Below are 14,047 nucleotides of genomic sequence, written 5' to 3' on the forward strand. Positions count from 1 at the left end.
TTAAAAGAATAGCATATTTTTTTATTTATTTTAACTATGTAAAGAGGTTACTACAAAAAATTATTTATTTTTTGCATAATTTTGACAGTACTTTATTACATTTACGGGTTCGATATTTCATCTGTACTTCTTTGGGACTAATTTTGTCTGGATGATACATTTCATCCATATTCTTCGGGCTGCATCGTGTTTCACAAATATATTCAATGATAATGCTGCGACACATTTTCGCCAAACTTTGAAGCGTCGGCAAAAATAAATGTCTTAAAACAGATATTTTATTTATTGTTTCGGCATTAACTTTGTGGTAAGACATGTTACAATAATTAAAGAAAACACTTCGTTTTTTACCACTTGAGTTTAATTATAGACTACATGTTTCAGAAGCTAAACTTCCATCATTCAGGTCTGTATATATTAGTTATTATACAGACCTGAATGATGGAAGTTTAGCTTCTGAAACATGTAGTCTATAATTAAACTCAAGTGGTAAAAAACGAAGTGTTTTCTTTAATTATTGTCTTAAAACAGTTTTCTAGTTAAAAGGGATTAATTTTTTGTCATAAATTCATATTTTTACCAACATTTGTTTTTACACTCCTTAACAATTTATAAGTAATTTCATTTGAATAAACGTTAAAAAAATTATATACAAAATTGAATTTTCTTTCGGCCTGGAACGTGTTATCGTATTTTACACTGATTTGTATGGGAAAAAACGTTTCGCTTAACGAGTAAGATGCTGGAACGAATTTAACTCGTTATGAGAGGTTCCACTGTATTGTCGTGTACAAATTTAACATAAAATATGTACCATCAGTAAAAAATAAATAAGTGCTCATTTCATTTTATACTGATAATTTTGACATTCAACTGATTTAAATAGAAGACTCATTAAAATAGGCAACCTAAAACACATCTTTTGCATCCTAAGGTTTCTTTATGATGGTGGTAAGACAGAGATTGAAGTTAAACAGTGTATTGTAATAATCAAAATGGCTTTGGATTAAGTATCCAATATTTGGAGGGACAGAGATATAATAAAAAATACCAATTCCTACTTATAGAGCACACTAATGTTCCCAATATTTTTGTATGGCATAGATAGGGTACAATGGACAATAAACACATTCGAGATATGGTTCTGTAAAAGGGTGTTGCTTGTATCATAGCACCGTACAAATGCCCCCATCCTTGAGGAACTCCGCAGCAAAGAAAGATTTCCATCTGTTGTTAACTCTACAATACCAATACTGTGGAATGTGACACTCCGAGGTCTAAATCCACGAAACAATTAGTAGTCAGGGGAGAGTTGCAGGTGCCATATCACGGGGACGGGGTCACTCACCCATTACTGGATGTATTATTATTTTTACAGATTATTTGAAAAAGCTAACAGATTCCGCTCTTAAGCTGACGGGGCTTCTGTAGACCTTGTGAAATGACAGTTGACATATAATGCTCAATCACAATAATTCTGTCGAGAGTGAATGATCAAGAAGAGAAATGTAAACATACTAACAATATGTTTCGACAGTAGGTTTTCATAATACTTAAGTTGTTAGAAATATAATTTATATTTGAAGCACTAACTTTGTGATTTTCAATTTTATAATTAAAATGTAACTTTGTTTTAAAATCACAATACTTTAATAGTGATTTTAAAAGAATGTTACATTTTAATTATTGTTAGAAATAGTCTAGAAGTAGTTAAATTTACCGACAATTCACTTCAATATGATATAGCATTCATAATTCCAGTTTTGTTCATTGAGCGATGACTAGTTGTATTGCAGAGTTAAGCATTTAAAAAATTGTTAATGCTCAAAATTATGTTTGATAAATAACATGAACTTTTGTTTGCTTGTTTGTATACTGTTGAACTATTACATGAGTACCAGTATTACAAATATTTTTTCAAATTTATGTACTGGATCCAAAATAAAACATTTTTAACTAAAATATTAGGCTGGGTTAGTAACACAAATATATAGATCTAGATACCATGTCTAAATTTTAACATATAAAAATTATATTTATGCAAAATTGCAAATTTATCATTGGATTGAGGATTTTTCCAATTCCTATTTTAAAAATTTGTGTTGTACAATAATTGTTGCGTAACATGAAATAAAACACCCTTTTCTAGAATTTAGAAGTCTCGATTTACAATTTAATCAAGGTTTGAAACCATCTTTAATATCAAAGGTACATTACAAATTTTAAAATGGCGGAGGGTGCATAATAACAATAAATCATATTTAAAAAAAAAAAAAAACAAATTGATGGTGAAACCTCTAAATAGTTGTTGCTACATTTCTGTTTTGGATTATTTTTCATTGAACTTTTACTCCGTTTATATTCAACAGTATTCAAAAAATTACCTAATGCTAAAGTTTTACTAGATATATAGGAAAATATGTTGACAAGCCTTGAAAATAACGGTTTTTGTGCAGTTTTTTATTTGGAGTGGGAGATTATCTGGGCAAGTTCAGGCGAGATCTGCTAGGTACAGAACCCAGAATCAATGTTAAAACTTGACTTAAACTAAACAACTTCAATCATGACCGTTCCTAACCACTTGATATATTTTGACTCAACGAAAAATTCTAGGTAATTCAATTTAATATCTTTGTCATTTACAAATTGATACCTGCCTGTATTTTTACACACTGCAACAAGTAAAAGGTATATGTTTATCAGTTTGCAACATATATCTACATTATTATAGTTGATGACAGTTTAGACCATAGGTGACCACTGGGAGTGCGGCGGGTTCAGACAAATGTGGAGTGTTAAGGCAGTCAAGACATCATCCATGATGTACCTATTTTCTCATCTTATTGTTATCACTCAAATAAGCACAAATATATAAAAAAAAAAAATTAAGTGTATGTATACTTAAATTGTTTTAATTAAATTTATTTGTTGGCTCTTAAAAGGTATTTATTTGTTTTTGCCAATATATTTGATTCTGTCGATATAACTAGATTACTAGAACTAGAACTCCGTGATTCACCTGTACGGATTTCAGAAATCTAGGAATCAATAGAGGTGAATCACCTACTTTCCCATATTACTGGCAGTCTCCCGGGACATTAAGATTGACTTATTTAGACATTTTTCATGCTGGTTTTACAGAGCGATTGTACAGTATTTTAAACTAATATATCTTGTCTAGTTTCAGATCTTTTCGCAATTTTAGATATAGCCTTATCCTCAAATAGAAGAGAAACTTACAACTAATGAAGAACTAAAGTGAAATTCAGAAACCGTAGATTCAGAATTATGGCTTCAAAAATCATTACCAGCACTGTGACAATACATGACTTGTGGGAAACAATACGATTCAGTGCAGTACTAAATTTGCAATCTAAGAAATGTGTACATCGATCAGCGTGGTGATTTGCGACTGATGTTGGCACAATTGGATGTTTTTTAAACATTGTGATTCTTAAAAGGTAGATAGATGGATAAAATATAAATAAATGTGGAAAAATATTTTAGTATTTGGTGTAACTATTATGCGAGAGGGGGCATTGAAATTTGGAAGTCCAGAAAGGGTTGGGAACCTATGGGGTAGAACTTATTTCATGGCGTAATTTAATGGGTTAAAAAAGTTACGAAAACCTTTCATTGGCACCTTAACATTATAATATTATTAAAGATATTTTTACTGGGCATTATAATTTTGTTGCTATCACGGATAGGTATTTTACTAGGCCACTTTTATTCCAGGATGTATTATAATGAACAATTTTTTTAAATTCAGATAAACGTTCATTTCAATATCAATATATATTTTTTTCAATCAATCAAACGTACTTTTCAACAATTTTTGTTGTTGATTTCCATAGTAATGTATAATATATATATAGAGGCCTATCTTACTCCATTATATTTTATTTATTATCTAGAAAGCACTGATATAATGTCACCATAAGTATGTGTATATTTGTATATACATAAGTTTAAAACTATGGTATAAGCATCACCCCCTAGATAAGCGGGTATGTTATTTGCCTTTCAGACAAATGTCACAATTGGTTATGTAGCGTCAGGTATTCATAACAATGTTTACACAATTTTTGGTTGTTGTGTACACTAAATTAATTTGTTACCTTAAGAATGTTTATTAAATTCACTGTTTAAATAAAAGAACAGCTGATGCTATTGGAACAATTGTCTGACATATTTCTCTAGTGTGGTAATGGTATTTAGTTATCTTGGAAGTTATGGTAGAAGATATCTTCATCCTTTAAATATAAGGGCTGAGATTCTACAGCTACGCTAATTTCTACAGGGTGTACTCTGAACTGAGGGTAGAAAGTTAACTTATTTTATTTGTTTCTATAAAGCTGTGCTGTAACTCACAGATGCCGTGGCATAGTTGGGTAGACGCTCAACTGTTATTCAATGTCGCAGGTTTGATTCCCACGAATTGTAAAATGACTTTAGATTTATTTTCAATATTCAAAATGACTATAAATTTTTCTATCCACAAGAAACGCATAATATCATTCACATGTTAATATGAATTATTAAAGGAAATAATTATTTTAATACAATTTCCTAGTTTACATTTTGGGAGGTCTCTACGCCACCAAATAACATAATGATTTATTTATTTTATTTTAACAAATTTTGATTTATTTTGTTCCCAATTTTTAAACTTCTTATTTTGGGTCAATTTTTTGTCCTGGGTTCTGAACCTGCATCTATTCCGCCTGTTTTACTACGGTACTGAGTATGTTTATTATTAATACACATATTTAAAATAAGTTTATAAAGTTTGATATGTGTGTTTGTACCGGGAGGTGATTATAATGTAACAAGAAATAAGTGCCCGCATTTGCTTCCGGTTATTTTCAGTAATCTTTTCAGTTAGTTATTTTTGGCTTTTTTCAGTTATTCGACTTACTATTCATCATGCCATCTTCTTTATATAAGTATCTGATAGGCATCTATCTTTTTTTTTCGTACAGTGTTTTTTGTTGTTCATCTCTCTAGTTGAGAAATAAATGCACCCCTTACAGTGTACAAAAATACATGTCAAATTACAACCCTGGGCTTTTGGAAGAGTGGAACGTTTAAATATAATTAGTAGTCTGTGTGACACAAAACAAACTGAGGCAAAAGCTTAAAGACACCTTTAGGACCAACTGATTTTGATCAATTTTCGTGTAAGGGTCGGTAATTTTCGCAGTAAGGGTGCACGTTAGTCTTTTTTTCTCTATTTATCCGCTACAAGTATGAACAATATAAAACATTGTATGAAAAAAAGAGAATGATGCCCATCAGGTACTTTTGTATGAAGAAGATAGCATGACGATTACTTTAAAAAAATTATCCAGTGTGGAAGGAAATGCGGATGCTTATTTCTTGTGACATTATAATCGCCTCCCTGTTATGCTTTAAATTTGAGATTTCTAAATTAAGACGTAGCCCAAGGCTAAAAATGTGCAGAAAAGAGTTTTTCTTTAAGCTAAAATAATATTGTAGTCATCTTTTAATTTCTTATGGATTCATTACAGTAATTATTTCATGAATGAATATTATACTGTAATACGATAGCAAAAAGAGTTACATAAGCACACATTTAATTATATTCACTGATGAGTTAGTACGATTAGAATAAGATTCTTAAGTCTTTTTTTCATTAATAATATTTCAAAGTTTTGTATAATTCTTCCAGCTCAAAAAAAAATATTAAAAAAATTGTTTAATATTTTAAAAATTATTATTTTTATTTTGTAAATATGTATTAATGAAATAAGATTTTGTATTCAATTGTATAGTAAAATTATATTAGATGGATTTTTCTGTTTGCTAAAAAGAATTAAAAATACAGGGTTTTCAATAGAGTATTTTAATTGTTTGATTTAGGTTTCTTGCATCTATTTTTTTCCTTGTCAATGCAGTGTTTTTGTGACTATTAGATATACTGATTTATGTATATCTTTTCTTTAAATACGGATAAAAAAATATGTAATATACATAGCAGATAACATGTAAAAATCAGCAAGAATTTTACTATGATTTTTTTTTCATGAAGTCCATTGTTACACTTCAGTATTGCTAAAACAAATAATGTTTCAAAGATTTTTAACAATAAAAGTAAATCCAATAATTATCGGAATTCTACAAAAATAAGTCTTTCTAATGATACGATTAATTGTTTATAATATATTTTATTCCTTGTGAATATAAGTAGTATGATATAACTGTGCATTTTTTATTGTCATTATTTATAACAAAATCTATCAATAGTCTATTGACATTTTATATATTTCTTGTTTCTAAACTGAATCTATCTGGGTTTGATAGAATGCACTGAATTTAATCACTTTTCATACTAGTACTTACATCATGTAGATATGTTGTAATATGTTATGAATGCAAATGAATCGGAGTTGTAAAATAATTTATTAAATAAAATAAATTCTAAACCTAAAATTGAAACAGCTTTATTTTGTATTCTCCTAAATTTACTTTGAGCCATTAACCATTCAGTATTTCAAAACAAATAATGCTTATTGTCGGCTAAAACCGTAAATTGTCTAACTCCATTTGATCACACTTTTAGAAGAGAGTAAAAATGTAACAGTTTAACCACCAAGGGGGATTTATCACTTTGCAAAATATTTTTTTTAAGTAAAAGAGAAATACGTATTTGTGTTTTTATTATTTTCACAAATATTTAAATTTCATACTATTTCTGTGAGCCTAAGCGGCTCATTATTAGAAATAGGTATCAAATTGCGGTAGAGGGGATCGAACCGAGAAACTCTGACTTAAGAGTCCGCGACACTAACCACGGGACCACAAACCCGACACTAATACCTGAAAATATACGAAAATGAAAATGAAAATATATGAAAATACAATAAAATATATTGATGGAATCAACAGATTCGGTGTGATGGTTGAATTATGTTTATGAAAAATGTTGTATTTATAAGACATAGCGCCTTTGTGCACTACACGGAATTTTACCGTCCGGCACGTCAGTTAGCATATAAAACGGATGATTGGCTTAGATGTGCTTGTGCTTTTGTCCATCTTTCTTCGGATCGGTGCTCTTGATCGGTGCGTGAACACGTTGCACGTGAATTCGATCATGCTAAACTGTCGTAGTCACTTTCATTTTTCAAAACCGGACTGCCGGATGGTAAAATTCCGTGTAGTGCACAAGCGGCTATAGAATGCTCTAATATTCATAGTTATTCAACTGGTCACGAGAATAAATTTAAAATTGAAAGTATAACAGCAATTGAATACTTGCATGGAAATCTTTTAATGAGTTTAGTTAATTGTACTTCCAAGAAGCCATCCAACATATTTTTAACTATTTCTAGATTTCAATGACAAAAATTCATTTATGGTATTGTATTTACAGTATAATTTTTTTGTACATGTAAATTATTTTTTAATGAATTATTAGCCAATGCTTCGATGTTCTTTTGTGGACATAATCAAATGATTGGAGTCAGTTAAATTGTGAAAATGTGCTAATTAATAGTAAAAAAAAATCTCAGGCTGCTGGTGGAAGGCGATATCCGAAGTGGTTTTCTAAGCATATTATTAGAGACATACGGACTTAGCATTTCTATTTTAAGAAATGGAAAGTTTCTGGCTACTACAGTGATTATGAGATGTTTGGACGTTACAGACCTGTCGTAAGACATAGTATTCGATTAGCATACCGGGAGTTCATTTCCAGTATCTGAATACTTTTTGGGACTACATAAAGTCTCAAAAAGTGGATGACGGGAATATTAACTCCATGACTTGGGGTGAAAAAATAGTACGGGGTGCAGACATAACCGAGGCGTTTGCAGGACTTTCTCTACCATAAGAGAGTACTTAAACTTGTGTGGCCACCATATCATCGAGCCACTCTCAAGTCTACTTCGCACCAAGAAGTTATAAAGAGTTCTTAGCACGTGGGTATTTTCGAAAACCCTGGCAGTACGCAGAACAAATCCTAGCATTTTCAATGCATTAGCACTGACTGCCTCTATGTGATTGTGAAATGTCAGGGTGCTCACAAACCTAACGCCCAGATCCCTAACATTCCATGCTCGCATCAGATTTTATATATTATATACATACATATATATATATATATATATATATATATATATATATATATATATATATATATATATATATATATATATATATATATATATATATATATATATATATATATATATATATATATATATATATATATATATATATATATATATATATATATATATATATATATATATATATATATATATATATATATATATATATATATATATTTATAAATATATATATATATATATATATATATATATATATATATATATATATATATATATATATATATATATAATATATATATATATATATATATATATATATATATATATATATATATATATATATATATATATATATATATATATATATATATATATATATATATATATATATATATATATATATATATATATATATATATATATATATATATATATATATATATATATATAATGTATATATATAAATAGATATAGAAAATATATAAATAAAAACTCAAATTCTTGGTGACATGAAATAGGATATGCCCTAAAAAACTTGCAAGCAAATCCCATAAAATTTGCGAAACTAATCTCCATCTAGCTCTACAGGTAGGTAGTTTATAGAGGAAGGCAGTTTTTTACTCGAAAATAATAAAATGGGGTCTTGTCTATGATTACCATAGTTGTCTATCTTTTGATAAAGTTGACAGTTAATAATGTCATAGAAATGGTAAAATTTATCTATGGACTTTGTTTCGGCGTGCGGACGTTTTTATATGTATATTTGATTTAAAAATGAATGATTTTATATATCCAAGTTTGAGACAATAGCGATATTGGTTTTTGTGTTTTCTATATATAACGTAAGGTGCAGTTAACAATTAATTCGGCGCATACTCTTCCCTACGTCCCAAGTGTAACTGAAAGTATAATGGTCAATTAATGTTCTACCTCGCGTGATCTCCCGCTTTTTCATGCCTAAGGATTTTTAAGGTATGTACCCTAAAATAATTATTTTTCATCTGAATAGTTTACTTTAATATATCAAGATCCACCTACTTATGATGTGTGATTTTTGCGAAAAAAGTATATAACTTGGTAATCATTGCGACAATCGATAAAGGACTCGCGTACACGCCCCCTTTGCTTGGAACGATTAATTTTGTCCCTTTGCATTTTGTTGTTTATTTTTTTTTCATAATAACTTGGTGTCATTATATAAATGTTTTTCTCATTTTTATCTATGTCAAAACGTCTCCCGTTTTACGGAAAAGAAAATCGAATGAATCATATAGTACGTACCTACCATGACACTAATACAATGACGTTTTTTGCTTCCAAGATTCAAGATAACACTTTTGTATGGATAATGATTACGATAAGCTTTTGCATGATTTATACTGTTTCCCCCCTCCTTTTATCTCTTCGGTTTTGGTATGTAGTACTTGTTAGTCATGTTTGAATAGAATGTTTAATGAAATACTGACATTAAAAATGCTTCATCCTCTTTTGATTATTGTGTTCTAACCTGGTGAGTGTTTTTATGGACAATATAATAAACGTTATAACAGGTGCCTTTATTTATAAATATGCTGTAAAAATAGTTTGTCCATTCAGTTTAAACTTATAGTTGATAAAATGAATTACCAAGGTTAAAATAAAAAAGTACATGGCTTCCAGTTTATTTATTTTTATTAAAAGTACCTTTTACAAAAAAATTCATCTACAGTTAAAATTAAAAATATACTGGGAGTTTGTGTCCTATAGTTTCTTATATATAATCAATTTTCAATATGTTTGAACATATTTACTGAAATAATGACACTATGTGTATGTCCAAGTATAATTATTTTCCTGATAATTTCCTGATAATTACCTAACTGTTCTGCCACTTCAATGGTAAACCACTTCAGTTGTCAGCATTCATTGATTATATAGGATAACAATTTTTATTATTCAGCAATCATATTGGAAATATTTGGAAAATCAATCGAAATATCAATGGCTTATAGTTAAATTACACAGGTTTAATTGTATATTAATAATGTTGCGCATTTTACAATATTTAAAATTTGTCTAACCATAACAAAATGCAGAATTAATAGTTGGGGTGTTAAGATGTTTTCTGAATGATAAAGTGATAAAAATTGTTATAAATTTAAAACTTTTTTCTTTTCTAGAAAACGAAAATGTGGAGTGGTCACTTAAAACACTGTCTTCACTGCATAGTACTGCTCGGTGTAATATTTTTCATCGAGTATATTTCTGGAGCTCTCAATCCGGAGTCGAAGCCGATAATAGATCCGTGGACAGAATATGGCACACTCGGAACCATCGCATTGTATCTTCTTCGAGCCTTCACTCTTCTGACTCTTCCCCAGGTTTTATTTAACTTTTCGGGCTTGTTTATGTACAATGCTTTTCCCGATAAAGTACAATTGAAGGGATCGCCATTGCTGGCTCCGTTTATCTGCATCAGAGTCGTCACTCGGGGTGATTTTCCAGATCTCGTGAAAATGAATGTTACGCGGAATATGAACACGTGTATCAATGCTCACCTGAAGAACTTCATGATAGAGGTGGTTACCGATAAGCCCCTGGGACTGGCTCGACACGCTCGTGTGCGCGAAGTAGTGGTGCCATCTTCCTATTCCACCAAGAGTGGAGCTCTGTTCAAGGCCAGAGCTTTGCAGTACTGTTTGGAAGACTCGGTCAGCAATGATTTGGGAGATTCCGATTGGATAGTACACTTGGACGAGGAAACATTACTCACTGAAAATTCCGTCAGAGGAATATTAAACTTTGTGATGGACGGAAAACATCAATTCGGTCAAGGACTTATTACCTACGCTAACGAAGATGTAGTCAATTGGTTGACCACCTTGGCAGACAGCTTTAGAGTCGCTGATGACATGGGAAAATTAAGGCTGCAATTCAATCTTTTCCACAAGCCGTTGTTTAGTTGGAAGGGATCATACGTAGTTACTCAGGTAATTATTTATTTCTATCACAAGTCTGTTCGGTTAAATGTCTGTAGGACCAAAGACCAGGAGCCATTATAATAGATTTGCAATAAAACATTTGTTTTCCACATTTACATTTGGAAGTTATTATAAGTAAATAATAAATAGATAAATACATAAAAGAAAAATACAGTGGTACCTCGACATACGAGTTTAATTCGTTCCGCAACCTTGCTCGTATCTTGAATTACTCATATCTCAATGCAAATTTCCCCCTACAAAACAATTGAACTACCATTAATCCGTTCCAACCTCCAAAATATCACCCCCAGTTATTTTTGTTACGTGGTTTTGAATAATAAAAACGTATTTATAAATATCAAATATTTATTGCACAAAAACAAAAAAGAGAATGTAAAGAAATAAATTAGATATCCTCACTGGTCTTTGCCTTTTTCGCTACATTTTTCTCGCTTTCACCTGTAGGCCGTTTAGAAAACAACATGTCCAAGGAGGTTTGTTTCTATCTCCCTCTCAAAATGTTCCGGAAATGAGTTAGGCAATTGTCATTAAAAAGGTCAGATGCACGACCTGTTGCAACTTTTTCTGGGTGTTTTTTTTCCACGAACTGTGAAACTCTCTCCCACATTCCTAATATCTCCTTTATCTCACTTGTAGAAATAACGTCCTCCTCTGACTCCTCAAAACCAATTTCTTGCATAACCTCAGTATGCTGCTGTGACTGTAACTCTTGTATCTCCTCAGTCGTCAGTTCCTGGGTGTGCTCCTCGATGAGCTCGTTCACGTCTCTCTCATCCACCTCTAGTGTTACTACCGAACCGAACTCGTATCTCGAATTTTGCTCGTAACTAAAAGCAAAAATCACTTGCTCGTCGGCTCGTATCTCGAAAAACTCGTATGTTGGGGCACTCGTATGTCGAGGTACCACTGTATATTTTTTTATTTTATATTAAATGTGAATCAACACATCTCAATTTTATTTTACGAATTCATCTGAGAATAAATGCGATGGTCAAAATGCTTAACATTTAACAAACATATTTGATATGCAAGAGAGAAAACTCACAATGACAATATGAATTCACAGGATATATTTATATGAAGTAAGTTATACATAGTAGGTTTTCTCGTTTTGTTAAATATACTATTAAGTTTATTTAATAATGTTTATGTCAGTAAATGATGCGTGTTTTTCAGGTCAGTGCAGAAAAAAAAGTATCTTTTGACAATGGATTAGATGGGTCAGTAGCTGAAGATTGCTTTTTCGCTATGAAAGCGTACGAAGAAGGGTACTCTTTCAATTTTATCGAGGGAGAAATGTGGGAAAAATCACCTTTCACACTATGGGACTTTATCCAACAGAGAAAACGATGGTTGCAAGGTATCTTACTGGTGGTACATTCTAAAAGTATTTCCTTACGCTACAAAGTGCTGCTAGCCATTTCTTGCTACTCGTGGGTCACTCTACCACTCTCCACGAGTAATGTGATCTTGGCAGTGATATGTCCTATACCCTGTCCTCAGATATTTGATCTTGTCTGCGCTTTCATAGGAGCTGTCAACATGTATATGTATATATTTGGAGTACTCAAATCCTTCTCTTTGTATCGGTTCGGATTCTTCAAATTCCTACTTTGCATATGCGGTGCACTCTCCACTATTCCATTAAATGTTATTATTGAGAATGTGGCTGTGATATGGGGTGTGATAGGTAAAAAGCATAAGTTTTATATTGTCAATAAGCATATTAGGCCCCCAGTCACAGTTTAACTATTTACAGGCTGCTTTAGCTGTGGACAAATTTTCCATACATTATCACTGCCACATTTTTCAGCTCGTTGAGTGGATTTCTGTATTGTCAGAACAACAGCTCTCTATTGATGGTGATTCCGTAGACAGTTTTATTTGAATTTTAGCTAGTTTACGTTTGTACAATTTATTATATTGTGTTTTTTTCACTACACATATATTTGACAAAATAGTTCCCTGTGATGTTAGATATTGTTAATTTGTATGCATTTTAAATTTTTTATTTTATTATTTAATACACTTAAAAGTATTTTTTTCTTTTTTAGTATTACAGTATTCTTAACAAATACATGAAAATGTTCTTACATTTTATAGCACATTTATACTAATGTAGTTATTGAAGCACTTCAATATAAGTCTGATAATTTGTGTTAGAGCCAAAGATTTATTGTTTTAGGGTAGTTTTGAATTAATTTTGGTATTTGTTAAAATACAAACTTCATCTTCTCGATTTATTTATTGTACCTACTCGATGTAATCCTAGATTGTGTATTGACATTCTTCTTTAAAAAACATTTTTTTAAACTAATAACATATTAATTTATGTTCCTTTTGTATGTTTTAGTAGGTTGTTTTGTCATTCCAATTTTATATAAATTTGTTTAAATCCAATTACCATTTGCAAACTCTTTAAAAGAACTTTTTGATTTGTATTAGTAAATGTATAACATTAGTATTTTTTGTTGTTTTCTTATAGAGAATATATGTTTTGGTTAGAAACACATTTGTAAGTCATTTACAAATGCTTTGAGGATATGTATTACTCATATCAATGACCCATGTAAAATACATGCTTCATTATTGCATGGTTATCATTTCTGCATTTGATTACTTTAATATTTATTACATAGAAGGTGCAAATACAGTCACAAGAATTTTATATAATTTGGTACATTTTTACTAACATATTCACACTGATGTAAAAACGTAACACACCTTTTTCTGAGATAATAAGTGATAAGCTATAAAACTTTTGTTCAATTTTTCAAATACCGGCTGTGAACTTGTTTATAGGAATCAAGCAATCTGATCCATCTTAAAATACACGGGTAAATTCAGTGGCGTTGAAATCAGAGTTTAAGTAACAAATACACTGGAAATATGTTATCTTATTATAACTTATTTATAATGTCGACCAGTTTTGAAGCAAACAGCTTTTTCCTTTAGGCTAAGTAA

At 30.5% G+C, this 14,047-nt stretch overlaps 1 protein-coding gene across 1 annotated transcript; it reads left to right on the forward strand.

The window, feature by feature from the left end:
- Positions 1 to 8,817: 8,817 nt before the first annotated feature.
- egh (beta-1,4-mannosyltransferase egh) lies at positions 8,818 to 13,041 on the forward strand. Its single transcript, XM_088270052.1, has 3 exons — positions 8,818 to 9,071; positions 10,259 to 11,068; positions 12,260 to 13,041. Exons 2-3 carry the CDS (start codon positions 10,268 to 10,270, stop codon positions 12,830 to 12,832), a joined length of 1,374 nt encoding a protein of 457 aa, XP_088126178.1. The 5' UTR covers positions 8,818 to 9,071; positions 10,259 to 10,267; the 3' UTR covers positions 12,833 to 13,041.
- The last annotated feature ends 1,006 nt before the right edge of the window (positions 13,042 to 14,047 follow it).

The sequence above is a fragment of the Brachycentrus maculatus genome, unplaced genomic scaffold, assembly GCF_059751285.1.
Source record: "Brachycentrus maculatus isolate JH-2025_06_01 unplaced genomic scaffold, ASM5975128v1 h1tg000370l, whole genome shotgun sequence".
In the NCBI taxonomy this organism is placed as follows: Eukaryota; Metazoa; Arthropoda; class Insecta; order Trichoptera; family Brachycentridae; genus Brachycentrus; species Brachycentrus maculatus.